Here is an 18,444-nt window from a genome sequence, read left to right as displayed (position 1 = left end):
TTCAATAGTTTTCACAAAATTATTAAATTTAACTAATTTTTAAAATAAGAAAACTATTGAAAAATGTGAAAATGCCGCCAAGCTAAGCACAGTGCAAGTGAAAATGTCGCATGGAATTATTTACAAATGCGTTTAGACTGTGACTATGCGGGAGCACTTTTTCAATTTTGTGCAACTATTTTTTTTTTTTGAAATTGAGTTCGAAATGAAATGACGATTGTTAATGTTCTGGAGATAAATTGATTTATGATTTATGATTTACATTTGATTTGTTCAGATATAACAAGATAATGCAAAAATAATGAAACAATTACAGTATTTGTAATAATATATTTGAATACGTTTAAAATTTCTCGAATATTTCATTACGATACGGGAAGTTACAGCAATTTGCCTTAAGGCACGATACCATACACCATTAGTTTTTATTTATTTTTTTCTTTCAGGATCCTTTTCCAAAGTATTCAATGACGATGCAGAGTTTTCAACACAAATTCTGGCTTTGTCGAGATCAGAAATAAAGGGTTCTAAAAAGATCTATAAAATTCTAGCCAGTATCAACGTTTTTTGCCAACTAATACAAGTAAGATGATTATAAATAATTTGATATTAGCAGATTCTTGAAAATCTTAGCAGATTCTTAGAAATCATAGCTGATTCTCAGAAATCTTAACAGATTCTTAGAAAGCGTTATTAGATCCTTAAACATCTTGGCAGAAAATGAATTTTTTAACATCTTAATGAATTTTCTAGTAGTTTAATTATTTTTTTAGTGGATTATTGAATTTATTTAAAATTTTAATGATTTTTCTAGCACAATTATTAATTTTTTAGAAGTTTATTGAATTTGTTGGCAGAATTTTCTAGTATATTAGTGTTTTTTAGTTGATTAATTAAGTTTTAGCAAGATTCATGAATATCTTAGTGAGATTCATGAAAATCTTATTATATATCATCACATCATGAAAATCTTAGTAAGATTCATGGAAATCTTATGAGATTTATGAAAATCTTATGAGATCCATAAATATCTTAGTAAGATTGATGAAAATCTTATGAGATTTGTGAAAATCTTAGTAGATTCTTAGGAATCTTTGCTGATTCTTAGAAATCTTGACGGATTCTTGAAAAGCTCGGTAGATCTTTAAAAATCCTGGCAGAAAATGCATTTTTCAGCATCTTAACGAATTTTCTAGTAATTTAATTAATTTTTTAGCGGATTATTGAGTTTTTCAACAATTCAATGAATATTTTTAGCACATCAATTAATTTTTTAGAAGTTTATTGAATTTTTTTTAGCAGATTTTTTACTATATTAATGTTATTTAGTTGATTAATTATGTTTTAGCAAGATTCATGAAAATCTTTGCAAGATTCATGAAAATCTTAGCAAGATCCATGAAAATCTTAGCAAGATCCATGAAAATCTTAGTAAGATTCTTGAAGATCTTATCAGATCCGCGAAAATCTTAGTAAGATTCATGAAAGTCTTTTGAGATGCATGAAAATCTTAGTAAGATTCATCAAAATCTTATAAGATTCTTGAAATGCTTAGCAGATTCTTCAAAATCTTAACAGATTCATGAAAATTTTGGTATATTTAAAAAAATCTTGTTGACGAATTTAAGAAAAACTTGAAAATTTAAAAGACAAATTTAAGAAAATTTTTAAGATATTAAGAAAAACCTTATCATTCTTGAAACCTTAAGATTTCTGAAATCTTAGTAGATTCATGAAAATCTTAGCAGATTCTTGAAAATTTTTTTTCCTTTTTTTTTTTTTTTTTATTTATATATATATATATACTTAATATATACTAAATTCTTAGCAGATCCTTCAAAATCTTAACAGATTCATGAAAATTTTGTTATATTTAAAAAAATCTTGTCAACAAATTTAAGAAAAACTTGAAAATTCAAAAGAAAAATTTAAGAAAACCTTTAAAATATTAAGAAAAACCTTATCATTCTTGAAACCTTAAGATTCTTGAAAATCTTAGTAGATTCGTGAAAATCTTAGTAAATTCATAAATATCTTAGCAGATTCTTCAAAATCTTAACAGATTCATGAAAATTTTGGTATATTTAAAAAAAATCTTGTTGACAAATTTCAGAAAAACTTGAAAATTTAAAAGAAAAATTTAAGAAAACCTTTAAAATATTAAGAAAAACCTTATCATTCCTAAAACCTTAAGATTCCTGAAAATCTTGGTAGATTCGTAAAAATCTTTGCAAATTTTTGAAATTCTTAGCAGATTCATGAAAATCTTAACAGAATAAAAAAAAATTTGTTATATTTAAAAAAATCTTGTTGACAAATTTAAGAAAAACTTGAAAATTTAAAAGAAAAATTTAAGAAAATTTTCAAAATATTAAAAAATCTTATCATTCCTAAAACCTTAAGATTTCTGAAAATCTTAGTAGATTCATAAATATCTTAGCAGATTCTTGAAATTCTTAGCAGATTCTTCAAAATCTTAACAGATTCACGAACATTTTGGTATATTTAAAAAAATCTTGTTGACAAATTTAAGAAAAACTTGAAAATATTAAGAAAAACTTCATTAATTTGTGTTCATGTAAATCTTTCTAGATTCAAGAAAGTTTTGGCAAATTGAGAATCTGCGAAGAATTTTTAGACAATTTTAACAAATTTTTAGAAATTATTAGAGATTGTCTAATATTATTTTATATTTTCTTCTTTTTTAGTTCGAAAGTGTGAGAAGAAAAGCACTGATACAAATTTCTGTACTATTGGGCCACTCCGTAATGCACGTTAGGAAAACTACTGCCACTAAATTCTACGAGGCTCTTATAATTCATTCGGATTGTCTGGACATACCTGGTGATGACCTGGACGAGGTAATAATAGAAAATTGATTTATTCTCATTATTATAAGACTCTAGAGCACCTCGATAAAGAATGTTTACATAGAATCTGGATATAAAAGTGATGTAGAAGTATCTAGATTTTCTTTATTTTTTTATTTAAAGTATACCGAGTTACTGTAGGTCATTATGATATTAGTATTTTGTACAAATTTGCCAAATATTTTGTGTACTTAAGACAAACTGTTTAAAAGTTACAAGAGATATAATAAATAAATGCACATAAATCAACTTTCAACAATTAACTTTAATATTTATTCTATTATTACTACAGATGGTTAAATTATTACTTACCATTTATATTTTATTTTAGGTGATGACTTATTTGTCAGAAGGAAATTGGGATGGTTCCGTACAAGAAGTTCGAACTATGAGAAACGATGTATGCAAATTATTGGGGGTGCCTCCACCGATAACTCCTGGATCTTCACAAAATAAATAGTTAAAGTAAATATATTTGTATATATATATATATATATATATATATATATAATTATTATTCTTATTTCAGATTATTTACTGAAGATATTCCCTCCTTTGTGTGATGCAAACGATATAAAAAACAATTGTATGTGATAAGTATGCTTGACTAAGAAAACTTTTATATGACAATTAAATGGTTAAATGCATATTTAGTTTATATATTTTTTATATTATATTATGATATTTTATAAGTATGCTTTTGCAATTTTAAGCTGACGAGTTAGAATAATTATTTTTTTTTAAATTATATATCCATTGCTTATTTATTTTTATGTTTTAAAAGTATTATTTCGAATTTTTGGGCATGCAAATGCAAACATATTGGTAAAAACTGTCCTTAATAAGGTTAAATAATTTTTAAATTCATTTGTATATTCGATCATATTTTTTTAAATTAATTTATTATATTTCACAGCTTTGTGTGGAGCACTTTATTATAAATTTGAATTTCATGTCAAGGAATTTGCATTTTATAATATATATTAATAAAATAAATTAAGAATAATATTTTTTCATAAATTTGCATTTTATTTATATTCAGACATCACTTATTTATTTTCGTGTTTTAAAAAAGACATTTAAATTTTTTTAACTTGAAAGACTTTTTATTACACTTTATTGATATAATTAGGTTTTTTCCATAATAAGTTTCATAAATTTTTGAATTCATAATTAACAAAAAATAAAATTGTATCAGATTCTAAAATATATTTATTAACATTGCCTAGCTATTATGTATTGAAAATTATTTTAACAAGCACTTTTGTATGACTATTTATATAAATAAATAATGATTTTATTAAAAAAATGGCTTGTTTATTTATTTACATATATAGGAGTTTATTTTAAACATAATTTCTATCATTTTTAACTCAAATTTAATAAAATATATATTATTTTCACATAAATACAACACTTAATTTGTGTTTTATTCGCTGAAAATGATTCAAATTGAGATTTGAAACTTATAATAGTCTATAAACAGTTTTTAGAAACATAATTTTAATTGAAAATTTTAATTTTGGTTCAAAAATATTACAAAAACAACAGATTATTTTATAAAAATTGTGTATTATATATTATATATATTATATATTATTTATGTTATATATAGGAGTTTGTTTTAAGCATAATTTCAAATGTTTTTTATTATTTTTAACTTAATTTTATAAATTATATACAATTTTCACATAAATACAACTATTAAGCAAGTTTTTATTCATTGTGTTTCAGTTTTTTCATATATTTCTAATATAATTTGTGTATTTTATTCACTGAAAATGATTCAAATTAGGACTCAAAACGTATAGTACTTTATAAAATGTTTTTAGAAACATAATTTGGTTTGAAGATTTTAGTTTTGGTTCAAAAATATTACAAAAATGACACATTTTTTCCCAAATTACGAAAAACTTGTCCCAACAGTATGTGATATATATATATATATATATATATATATATATATAATATTTATAAAGCTATAAATATTTAAGACAAATAATCCAAACAAACAACACACTTAAACAACATATACCATTTTAATTAAAATTTAAAATATCATTTTGTGTCTTTGTCCCTTTGCTTATAATAATGATTTTATTAGAAAAATGGTTTGTGTATTTAATTAGACATATAGGAATTTGTTTTAAACATAATTATAAAATGGTTATTATTATTTTTAATTTAATTTTTTGAAATAGCTTTTGCACAAATACAATTATTAAGCAAGTTTTTGTTGATTGTGTTTAAGTTTTTTCATATAATTCTATAAAATTGGTGTGTTTTATTTACAGAAAATGATTCAAAACAAAAAACGAAATATATAGTATACTATAAACAGTTATTAGGAATATAATTTTTTTAAAATTGTAAATTGGTTCAAAAATATTACAAAAACGACACATTTTGCCTGAAATTATAAAAGAATCCTTACAGTATGTGATATATATTTATTTATAAATCTATAAACATTTACAACAAATATCATAAACAAACTACTTAATTCAACAACTATTTTTCAATACAATTTCAAATTTCAAATTTCGTGTCTGTGCCCCTTTGCTTATTCTCATAATCATCCAATCACGACCATAGCCCGGACTATTCGCTTTTCGTTGCTAACTTCACTCCAAACAAAATGATTCACTTCATCGTTCAACGACGACGAAGAACAAGTAGTGTTGTTTTGGGCGTAACCGAATTAATATTAAATATGTAAACGTCCCATTAATAATAATAATAGTAGTAATAATTATAATAATACTATATCTCCATTATTATTATAATAGTTTTGTAATACAAGTGCGTTTTGTTACTAAATCGTATGTTGTGTCGACGAAAGTGCAAAGATTAAACATGGACCTGTTTACAAGTGTCTTGTGTTTTCTTGTAAACATTGCAGTTTTTAGTGTAAATGCAGGTAAATATAGTAATTGATAGATGTTGATAATTGATTTGGTAATATGTGTGTAAAATGCAGAAGTTAAATTGGTTTTGTACAATGTTTTGTTGGCTTTTATATTTTGGGGGCACAACCTCAAAATGGAGAATTTTTGACAAAAATTTTGAGCAATAAATATTTTGATTTATATAAACAGAATTATTTTACACACACTGGCTATGCACTAGAATATCCGTTTTTGAATATTATATATATATAATATATATAATATATATATATTTGTTTTATGTGTTAATTTTAACTTTGTGTCAATAAAGGCTAGGTCTAAGCTTGACACTTGTATTAAATTTGTGTTTGAAACAAATTAAATTGCTTTTGCACAAAATCTATATAGAGATTACATCTAAAATATTACATAGAATCTCACTAAAACTTCAACTTTATAAATAAATATGATAGGCAAATTGTATGCACTTCGTGTTATCACATCGAAGGGAATAATTAGTTAATATAGTATACTTCTTTCTACTTCTTATATCGTTATAAATTTTTTAGTTATTATAGACCACATTGTAATCATATTATATGCACACTATTTTGTTTCTCAAAGTCTTTATTTTATAGTGACTAATTTAATTCAGTTTATGGGAATTTCTGCTACATTAGCTTATAAAGCTTAGTAGTCGACAAGTTTGGCAAAAACGCTTTTGTTTTCTTTGAAAGCTTTCAGAGAAAATAAATAAATTATCAATGAAGAACCCAAGATCTTTTTTCACCGAAACATACTTATAGATATTCATCGATATATTTATTTGTATTTCTTATGTTTATGTGTTAATTTTACTTTGTATCAATAAATGCTAGGTTTTAAAGCTTCATATTTGTATTAGATTTGTGTATAAAACAATTTGCACTAAATCTATAGAGAGATATATCTAAAATATTACATAAAATCTCTACTAAAACTTAAATTTTATAAACAAACATGATAGACAAATTGTATGCGATTCGAGTTAATGCATCGAAGACACTAATTATTTTGCCAAGGCCCGAAAGATTTATTGTATATTTTTTCATACATTATATTATCAATTATTTGTTTATTTATGCAGATAATTTATAGTCATATCGAAATACACGGCATATACTCAATTTACTCTTTGATTGAAGTCTATTTTTAGAGTGACTAATTTAATTCAGTTTATGGAAATTTCTGCTACATTAGCTAAATAAAGCTTAGTGATGGACAAGTGGAGAAAAAAGCTTTTGCTTTTGCTCGAAAGCTTTTAGAGATAATAAATTATCCATGAAGAACCCAAGATCTTTTTTCTCCGATACACACATTATTTCTTATAGATCTTCATTGTATTTATGTATCCTATACATGGTCCATACCTAATTCGATTACAAATATTATGAAAACAAAGGTCCTTAATAGGACCCTTGGGGTACTCCAGTTTTGCTTTGTTTTTTCATAACCGCCAACTGACAAAAATTTGAGAGCAATGGTTTGAAATTAGTATAATTTATTTAAAATACCACCAAAATATTATACACACACTTGATAGTGCATCAGCATATTATTTTTAAATATTAAAACATTTATTTTTATTATTTATGTTTTGTGTGTTAAAATTAACTTTGTGTCAATAAGGCTAGGTTCAAGCTGATATTTGTATTAAATTTGTGTATGAAACAAATGCACAAAATCTATCGAGAGGTTACATCTAAAATACTACATAGAATCTCCACTAAAACTTACCTTTATAAAAAAAACATGATAGACAAATTGTATGCAATTCGTGTTAACACATCGGAGAAGAGAAAATTATCAAAACCAGATAGATTTTATTGTATACTTTTCGGACTTATATATGGTATTTACTCTTATAAATTACTTTAGATATAGATATATATATATATAAATATATATATTATATATATTATAATATATATATATATATATATATATAATCTATATATTGGAGAAAAAGCTTTTGCTTTTGCTTGAAAGCTTTCAGAGAAAATAAATAAATTATCCATGAAGAATCCACGATCTTTTTTCACCGACACCACACTTATAGATATTCATTGATATATTTATTTTATTTTCTTATGTGTTATGTGTTAATTTTAACTTTGTGTCAATAAAGGGTAGGTCCAAGCTTTTGACATTTGTATAAATTTGTGCTTGAATAAATTGAATTGCTTTTGCACAAAATCTATATAGAGATAACATCTAAAATATTACATAAAATCTCTACTAAAACTTCTACTTTATAAATAAACATGCAAAAAGGCAAATTGTATGCAATTCGAGTGAATGCTTCGAAGAGACTAATTATTTTGCCAAGGCCCAAATATATATTGAGTTGTATTTTTTTTTTACATATATATTATTTATTTGTTATTTATGTAGATACCTATTGGCTGTGTGCAGTAATTTTGTAATTGTATTGATATGCACACATTATCCTCAATTTACTATTTGATTGAAGTCTTTAATTGGAAGCAGCAAATTCAATAATGGGAATTCTTGCTACATTTAGCAATAGTAACAAGTTTGGAGAAAAAGCTTTGCTTTTGCTTGAAAGCTTTCAGAGAAAATAAATAAATTATCCATGTAGAACCAAGATCTTTTTCACTGAAACCACACTTATAGATCTTCTTTGTATTCTATATATAGTCCTATATCATTGTATCCTATACATGATTTAACCTATATCATTTACAAATATTATGGACAACAAAGGTCCTTAATATGACCCTTGTGGTACTCCGTTTTGCTTTGTTTTTCATAACCTCAAAAGAGAAATTTTGACAAAAATGTTGAGCAATGCTTGGATTGGAAATGGAAATATTATACACACTTTTAATGCATCAGATGATTATTTTTCAATATGTATATATATTTTATTTATTTATTGTTTTTGTGTGTTGATTTTAACTTTGTGTCATAAATGCTAGGTCCAAGTTTGTATTTGTATTAAATTTGTGTATAAAAAAATTTGCACAATATAGAGAGATTATATCTAAAATATTACATGAAATCTTTACTAAACTTCAACTTTATAAACAAACATGATATAGACAAATTGTATGCAATTCATGTTAACACATCGAAGAGAATAATTAGTTATTTTATCAAAACCAGATAGATTGTATTAAATCTATAGAGAGATTATATCTAAAATATTCCATAAAATCTCCTCTAAAACTTTTACTTTATAAAAAAAACATGATAGACAAATTTTATGCAATTCGTGTTAACATATCAAAGAGAATAATTAGTTATTTTATCAAAACCAGATAGATTGCATTCAATATATAGAGAGATTATATCTAAAATATTACAGAAAATCTTACTAAAAACTTTATTTTATAAACAAACATGATAGACAAATTTTATGCAATTCGTGTTAACACATAGAACAGAATAATTAGTATTTATCAAAACCAGATTATAATACAAAATATTATGAATAACAAAGATCCTTAATAGGAACCTTGTGGTACTCCAATAAAAATAATAATAAAAACATGCACTAACTAATATTGCTTCTAACATTTTTAAGGAATGTTTGCAGATTCTTGAAAATTATGAAAAATTCTTGAAAATCCAAAGTAATGTCTCGGCAGAATTTTGATAATCATTGTATCTATATATGGTCTATACCTTTATCATTTACGAATATTATGAATAACAAAGGTCTTAATAGGACCTTGTGGAACTCCAATTTTGCTTTGTTACTTTTAAGACATTTATCTAATGAAGAGAATGATTAGCTATTTAATAAAATGATTAATTACTATTTTTGTTTATATTAGTTTTGGATTTTAAAATATAGTTTCTATATATTTTATTTTCCTTTTCTTTCAGAGTTTGTATCGAAATATTACTCAGAATACGAATGTAACACCCCATTGCTCGATAGAGCTGCCTTAAAAGCCACCTCACATTTGAGCGAAAGAGGTCCTGAAAATGCAAGACTAGAAGGTCAGTTTTATATTTTTTATTTATATGTATTATAGTACTCGTATTGCATGCTGTAGATAATTGTTGTAAATAATATTAAATTAGGTATTAACCTTTTAGTAGATATTTTGATGTTTTGTATCAGATCGAGAAGGAAATGTGTTAGGAAATCATTATAAATATAAAATGGAATAGAAAAATTAATCGATATACAAAATGGTATTTGATTTGGAAAACTGTATATTGAAATAAGTTTCTAATAACATTATTAGAAATTGATCTAGATTGTATTATTGGTAATGGACTGGTTTTAAATGTTTACAGTTAAAATACAGTTTTTTTTATATAGTACTATGTTTGCACTAATTTAAATTTGACCAAGATCTAAGTTTTCATTTTGATGAGCTATTCAGGACGTACCGTTTATACTACAACCTTGAAATTTGAATATGTTTCACATCAATGTGTCTACTATGATGACAAATACTAAAATCGAAAAATTTTCTCTCAAAATTTTGATATATTAACTTTTTTGAAACAAAAAGTATACAAAACTTGATCAAGATTGAAGTTCTGTATATGGATGAGCTACAGTTTGTACAGTTTGTACAGTTTGTACTACAACCTTGAAACATGAGTATGTTTTACATTAACGTGTCTACTATGACAACAAGTACTAAAATCTGAGTTTTTTTTTTCAAAATTTTGAAATTTTAACTTTTTTAAACAAAAAGTACCGAATATCTGGCCAAGATTGTATTTTGATGAGCTCTTCAGGACGTACCGTTTGTACTACATCCTTGAAATTTGAATATGTTTTACATCAACTTGTCTACTATAACAACAAATACTAAAATCAATGAGTTTTCTTTTGATGTTTTGAGATATTAATTTTTTTTTAAATAAAGTACCAAAAAACTTGGTCAAGATCTGCTTTTTGATGAGCTCTTCAGGACGTACCGTTTGTACTACAAACTTGAAATTTGAGTATATTTTATATCGACGTGTCTACTATGATGACAAATACTAAAATCGATGAGTTTTGTTTCAAAATTTTGAGATATTAACTTTTTTTCAACAAAAAGTACCCAAAATATGGCCAAGATTGAAGTTCTGTATTTTGATGAGCTCTTCAGGACGTACCGTTTGTACTACAAACTTGGAATTTGAGTATATTTTACATCAACTTGTCTACTATAACAACAAATACAAAAATCAATGAGTTTTCTTTTGATATTTTGAGATATTAATTTTTTTTTAAATAAAAGTACCAAAAAACTTGGCCAAGATTTAAGTTCTGTATTTTGATGAGCTCTCAGGGACACACCGTTTGTACTACAAACTTGAAAATTGAGTATGTTTTACATCAACGTGTCTACTATGACAACAAATACTAAAATCCATGAGCTTTCTTTAAAAATTTTGAGATATTAATTTTTTTTTAACAAAAAGTACCAAAAAACTTGATCAAGATCTGCTTTTTGATGAGTTTATAGGGACACACTGTTTGTACTACAAATTTGTTGAAAATTTAAATTGAGATTTATAAATTACACTGATGGAAAAACATTTTTACAGTATTTTATAAAAAAAATTATATACAGATTTTTAATAACTTTTAATAGTTTGTTCAAATTCTTAATAGTTTTATGAAATCCTTAAATTTTACCAATTTTAGATCATTCAAATCGGATCAAAACTGCCATTTTTTGCACATTTAGCTCTGTATCTTCAAAATGGCGGGACCTGTCTTTGCCAAAAACTAATCACCTCTTCTCCCAATCATCACAAATTGAATGTTTTTTTAGATCATTCAAATCCGATACTCAGTTGTCTCAAAAACTGGATTTGTATTTTATGCACTCTTTGCTCTGTATCTCCGTAACGGCTGGACGTGCCTTTGCCAAAAACTAATCAGCACATCTCCCTATCAATAGGAATGGAATGTTTTTTGAATTATTCAAATCGCTTCATCCGTGTTCTCGAAATCATCGACGAAAATTTGTATATGCACACACACACATACATACACACACATACATACACACACATACATCCATTTTTTTCAAGGTATGCCAAAATATTCAGAAACCTTTGAAACGTAAAGATATGTAAAAAATTTTATTTTCGATTTTTTTTGCGATTATTATAACTTGCCCTATGGGAAGTTAAAAAAAAACTACAAAAACTTGGATAAGATATGAATTTTGATGAGTTCTAAAATTCAAATCGAGATTTTTAAATTTCACTTACGGGAAAAGATTTTTGCAGTACCTTTATATACAATTTGATCTGATACAAAACATTTTGCACCGTCCAATAACCCAAATTCCACAAACAACAACAAGAACAATCAATCTTTCAACTCATTCGTCGATTATTAAAATATCAATTTTTAAAATAACCGTTCTCAAAAATTCTCAATAAAAACACAATGGCGAGAGGTCGAGACCAGGTCAATCTTTAATGGAAATATAGAAACATATGTGCACGTCATAAATAAATCCACAAAATCAAAACAAACAAACAAACATTTTAAATGGAACCATCAAGTCAAGTTGTCTTTCTGTTTCTCTTTAGGTTGAGTAGAAAGGACACAGACTTGTAAGGCGGTGGACAATTTAAAATAAAAAGTTTTAAGTGTTTTTTTTATCAAAATGGTGGTTAGTGTACGTTGGGCTTTCAACGTGTCCTCCTGGACTCCGACGAAAATGCAAATGCAATTCGCCTTATCCTGCATCCAGCAGGAGGAGAAGGAAAGGATCAGTAAATACGTTTTTGGGGACTCCTTTAAGGCGTCTTTGGTTGGACGTCTGATGCTCCGAAAGTTTGTTCATGTCGTCACCGGTTTGCAGTACAACGAGATCAAATTTAGACGCGATGATAAGGGCAAACCCTTTTTGGACAACTCCGACTACCAATTGGACGTCAACGTTTCCCACCAGGGCGACTATGCAGTCCTGGCTGGCGAACTTGGTCCTTGCAAACTGGGTGTAGACGTCATGAAAATGGAGTACACGACCAAAAACAGACCCTTGGCAGAGTTTTTTAGACTCATGACCAGACATTTCTCACCACTCGAATGGTGCAACATCAAACGAGAAGCCAACGAGCAGAAACAAACCGAAGGCTTCTACAGACACTGGTGCCTAAAAGAATCCTATGTCAAAAACTTGGGATGTGGCATCACTGTCAACTTGCAAAATATTTCATTCGAAAATCCAAAGTCGTGCTTTGTCTGAAGACAAAGTTGTCTCGGATACAGTTTGCAAGGTGAATGGTGAATATTTAGACGGATGGAGGTTCGAGGAATCTTTGCTCGATGAGGATCATTGTGTTGCTGTTTCTTTGTATTCGAAGGAGGACAAACCACCAATTAAGTTGTTTGATTTTCTAAATTTTGATGATTTGGTGAAAAATGCTGTGCCTTTGCTCGAACCTGATCCAGAATTGTGCGACGAATTTTTTAAAAAGGAATCTCATCCTTACATAAATAATTAAACTATATATATATATATTAAAATTCGGGCGTAACATCAATAAAAATAGTATGAGAATTTTTTTTTAAAAGTTTATTTAAAATCCATCATTCAGTGGTAATCAAATTAAATTTTGCTATCCCAATATAGCATATGAATTATTAGGATACAAAATTTTTAATTTGATTACCACTGAATGATGGCTAAGATGCTAACCGAAACGTATGGATTTTAAATAAACTTTAAAAAAAACTTTCATACTATTTTTATTTATGTTACGCCCGAATTTTAAACTCAAATTGAATATATATATATATATATATATATATATATATATAAAATTGTTTTGAGAATTTTTGAGAACTATATATATAGTGATAAATATGAAATTATATTTTAAAAATTTATTGTTAGTTTTATGTAGTTTTATATGTAGATCGTATTTAGGCTAAAAGCATGTTCTGTAGTTTTTTTATATAATAAATATTTTTAACACATTTTTGTATATATAAATATATATTTTAAATTTAGTGTATAAAGAGCAGAAATTATTTGTTGTTTTGACTATTGGCAAGTTGCTAAATAAAACATGCACTAACTAATATTGCTTCGAACATTTTTAACAAATTATTTTCTGTATAAAAACGAATATTAATTTAAATGTCGGTGAAGATAAGTTCTTGAAAATTTTAATCGATCATTAAAAATATTATAAGATTCTTGGAAATTTCAAAAGATTTTACCAGATATTGGAAGATCTTGACAAGATTCTTAAAAATCTTGATAGTTTCAGAAATCTATTTAAATTCTGCTAGATTTTGAAAACTATTACGAGGTATTAGACAGTATATGGGCAAGTTCTTTAAAATTTTACCAAAATCTTAAAAATTTCACTAGTTTAGTTTAGTATATTAGAAATTTTTGTCAAATTCTTGAAAGTATTGATAGGTTCTTAAAAATCATGATAAATTTTTGAAAATCCAAGTAAATTCTTGACAGATTCCTGATAATCCTAGCAAGTTCTTGAAAACCTAAGTAAATTCTTGACAGATTCTTGAAAATTATGACAAATTCTTGAAAATCCAAGTAATGTCTTGGCAGATTTTTGATAATTCTAGCAAGTTCTTGAAAATCTTGACAAAATTCAGAAAACTTAACTAGATATTAAGGAATGTTGGCAGATTCTTGAAAATTATGACAAATTTTTGAAAATTCAAGTAAATTCTTGACAGATTTTTGATAATCCTAGCAAGTTCTTGAAATCTTGCCAGATTTTAGAAAATTAATCAGATATTAAAAAATGTTGATTCTTGAAAATTTATACCGATTTAATGGATTAGAAAATTTTGGCAGGTTCTTGAAACTTGACGGACAGTTTTAGAAATTTTTCCAGGTATTAGAAAATCTCTTGGCAGTTTCTTGTAGACTTTTGATTAAAATTAATTTTGATTAAATTCTATTAAATTTGTTTGCCATGTTCATCAGATTTTTGCCAGTCTTGTCATTTTTATCAGTTTCCTGGCTGCTTTATCAAACTTGGGACTATTTTATGACTTAAAAAAAAAGACTGTTCTTGAATATTTTTTTTTTAAAAAAATCCAAAATGTTTGCAATGTCTGCCTCAAATTTCAAGTCATCATAAATTGAATAATGATATCAATATCAATAACATCTGCATAAAAATTTTGCATATTTTGCACTTGTATCGAATTTTGCATTTTATTTGCATATTTGCTTCATGAAAGTTCATTGATGGACAATGTCAAATGATTTTTTTTACATTATTAATAATGGACATCCATAGTCAACTTTGGATGTGATAAATAAATCTTAGGGGTGAATATTTGCACGAACCAGATATTCTAAAAAGCCTTCATTAATCACTGTAGAACTTTGTAAGATTTCCTTAAATTCTCATAAATATCTACAATTATTAGATCGTTACAAACTTTTCTAAAGATCCTTGTAACTCTTGAAGAATCCTTGAAAATTGGATTCCTGAAAATTTGGGTGAATATATGCACGAACCAGATATTCCGAAAAACCTTCCTAAATTATTGTAGAACTTTGTAAGATTTCCTTAAATCCTTATAGATTTCTAAAAAAATATTTAGTCTTATTAGATCGTTACAAACTTTTTTAAAGATTCTTGTAAATATTGAAGGATTCTTGAAAATCGAATTCTTGGAAATTTTAGCAAATTAATGGAAATCTTGACTTTTCATATATTACTTGTAACTAATTAAAGAAGTTAATCTATGTCAAAAATTATTTGTCAAATCAGATATGATTTTCCAGTACGAGTTTTACAGATTGCATGTCAACCTGCAGTTATTTTTGATAGTAGTAAAGTTCCGTATCTTCTTTTATAATATATATATATATATATATATATATATATATATATAATATAAATGTATAAGTATAATCTACTAAATGAACTCGGATCATGCGGGGTCAAATGCTCGATGCACTCGTAAAAAACTTTTTAGAGCATTGAAGGAAAAAATACAAAATTCTGATAAATTGATTAAACAAAATATTCTAAAGGCTTTTATCAAAGGTCCAAATAAGCCTAAAGGATTTAGTACATTTTTTAGCATATTGCTCCTAATTTTTAAAAAATTTATATTTTATTTTAAAACTTGATACGAAATCTTACAATACAAAACGAATTCTAAATAGAAAAATTATCTTGGAAACTAGAAATTAATTTTTCAAACTCACTCACAAACAAATAGTTTATTGATACTAGTTGTTATGAAATGTACAGTCTAGACCAGTGTCAATAAAATCAAATGGGGCCACATTTGCAAACATTATCTCAGGCACATAGTAGTACCCTCTTGAACAGTTTCAAAAATGTATTTTATAAACCCAACATCATTTGACTTAATTTTTTAAATTTCTAATAAAAGTAACTATTACATTTTCATTTCCCCCGTGCTTAACTATCTCAATTTTTATTTCCCGGACTAACTTTTCCGATCGAGTGTTTATCGCCAAAGATTGGGGGGCGCCGCCCTAGGGCTCCATCGGAGACATCGCGGGCACCCAAATGAATGATTTAGTAATAAAATGATATAAAACATGCAATCCGGGGGAATGCAATCGAACCGACGAAGAGTTCCGTAACATCGTTATAGTAAAAGTAATTTAGCAAAAGTTTAGAAGAAATATAAAGACATAACAAGAAATGGGACAGGGTATGGATTTAGTCAGAATGGTAGGTTTGTCTAATAATAGAAAAGTATGTCAAAATATTTTTAGAACTGGCTGAACTGAGGGTATGAATTGTCTTGAAACTTGCCAAATATGATATTCAATGAATTCCTAATTTTGCTGCTGGAAAGCAATTAATTGGCCTTTTGTTTAAGAATTAGATAACATCCTGCTGACAATTTCCACAATCTAGTAAGATTTGAAGAAAGATTTACGAAAGTTTTGAGAATATGATAAAAATTTTATCGATCTGCTAGAGATATAAACTAGATTACTTAGAATTCTTCTGTAATGGTGTATGAAAGCATCATCCTTCTGAACGATTACTCAGATTTTGATAAATCTTTCTAAGTTTGTTAAGGGAATTTTTAGGATTTTTTGATTATAGAAATATAGTTAGATTGTAGAAATAAATGGAAAAAATTACAAAAACCGTCTAATGTTTGGCCTTGAAAATATTTGAGGCATAGTTTGACATTAAAAACAAATGAAGACTGTCATTTGCCAAACATTTATATTCACTAATAGGCTAAGGCAATATTAAAATATAATATATTTATGATTATGAATAAGAAAAATGTAATATCCACATCAGTGATTTCCAACGTGGAGCGCATTGGAGGGCAATTTGTAATTCAGGGGGGCAATTTGAAAATTTTGGTGATTTGAATGTGACGTAGTATAATATTGGCAAAAGATTCATCAAAAACAAATTTTGGTGATTTTAATGTAATTTAGTATAGTATTGGTAAAACATTTAACAAAAAAACGCTTCTTAGATCTAACTAAGACAGTCCTAGTTTTTAACGTTGCTTTCTTGGTGCCGAATTACGTTGTTTTTTCCGGGGTTGACCTGACTTTTAAAAATAGTTAGCTTGAATTTGAATTTTTTTTGTTACTGTATTATCGACCAGAGGCTGATTAGTTAAGATTTTTAAGAATGTGCCACAAGGTACAAAAATCTGGTGAAATTCTCAAGGGTTCGGTAGACTTTTCGGAGATCTGATAAATTTATTAAAGATCTGATGTGATCCTGAATGATTTGATAAATTTTAAAGGGTCATTTGGGAATTATGCTGATTTTAGCTAAATCTAGTTTGTGTATTTAATAACATCACATGAGACTGACTTTAGTTTCAAATTTATGTTATGATGATGTCACGAAAAAATAATTTAATTTTAAAACTAGACAGAAAATCTTCCATTACTCAATGTATTTATTCTAGACTTACTGGATACTGACATTTCAATATATATATATATATATATATATATATAATATATATATATATATATATTATGTATAATATGGTTAGGATTTGATTTAGGATCCCCTAGTTTCACGGATTGTTTCTGACAGCCTTTACTAATAGGATTAAACATATGGGTGACAACACCCTTAAATCTTATTAAGAATCTTTTATATATGTATATATATATATATATATATATATATATATATATATATACAATAGTAAATTACGATTTGTGTCAACTATTACAAACTTTCATTGATAAAATTAGAGGGGATATTTGTACTGATTTATTCGAAAGTATAATTTTTTAAATATTCTGCGTGATGAAAATTGACTGATTTTGGTAAGATTTCAGCACTATGTGAACATTGATACACTTTTGATATGAGGCCAAGTTTAAAAATTAGTTTTCGATTAAATATGTTCTAGATTTTATTCTAGAAGTAATTCTGTAAAACCCATTAGTCAAACCATCATACTTACCATAATTATTTGATAAGTATCTGAAACTATAATTATTGTAGTAGTTACTTTACTGGTGATCGAAATACAAGTCAATTTTTAGGATGGTATCAAATTAACAATACCTAAATATATATAAAATTTAGACCATCAGGTTGTATGGTTTGGTTGGAAAATAGATGAATGATGTCAACTAATCCTAAATTAATAAAAGAGCACTGAAGAAAACAGCACCTAATAATTGTCTCTTTTAACAAGCATACAGTAGATGTTATTT

The 18,444-nt window shown here is 26.3% G+C and overlaps 2 protein-coding genes across 2 annotated transcripts in view; both read left to right on the top strand.

Annotated features, from left to right (window-relative positions):
• LOC113389751 (tubulin-specific chaperone D-like) overlaps window positions 1-3,487 on the top strand; it is a 5,541-nt gene extending 2,054 nt beyond the window's left edge. The window contains exons 2-5 of the mRNA XM_026626761.1: window positions 447-583; window positions 2,709-2,861; window positions 3,202-3,335; window positions 3,400-3,487. Of these exons, the coding sequence (XP_026482546.1) occupies window positions 447-583; window positions 2,709-2,861; window positions 3,202-3,330 (419 nt within the window). The 3' untranslated portion in view covers window positions 3,331-3,335; window positions 3,400-3,487. The remainder of the gene's footprint in view (window positions 1-446; window positions 584-2,708; window positions 2,862-3,201; window positions 3,336-3,399) is intronic.
• Window positions 3,488-5,572: 2,085 nt separating this feature from the next.
• The window catches only part of LOC113388996 (neurexin-4), a 55,307-nt gene continuing 42,435 nt past the window's right edge, over window positions 5,573-18,444 (top strand). Inside the window, exons 1-2 of the mRNA XM_026626027.1 lie at window positions 5,573-5,790; window positions 9,653-9,769. Of these exons, the coding sequence (XP_026481812.1) occupies window positions 5,727-5,790; window positions 9,653-9,769 (181 nt within the window). The 5' untranslated portion in view covers window positions 5,573-5,726. The remainder of the gene's footprint in view (window positions 5,791-9,652; window positions 9,770-18,444) is intronic.

This window comes from Ctenocephalides felis, unplaced genomic scaffold (genome assembly GCF_003426905.1).
Source record: "Ctenocephalides felis isolate EL2017-DRISC unplaced genomic scaffold, ASM342690v1 CF-g0.4_SCAFFOLD_03573, whole genome shotgun sequence".
NCBI lineage: Eukaryota > Metazoa > Arthropoda > Insecta > Siphonaptera > Pulicidae > Ctenocephalides > Ctenocephalides felis.
The sequence above is the reverse complement of the archived record's forward strand: the minus strand, read 5'-3'. Positions and strand labels throughout refer to the sequence as shown.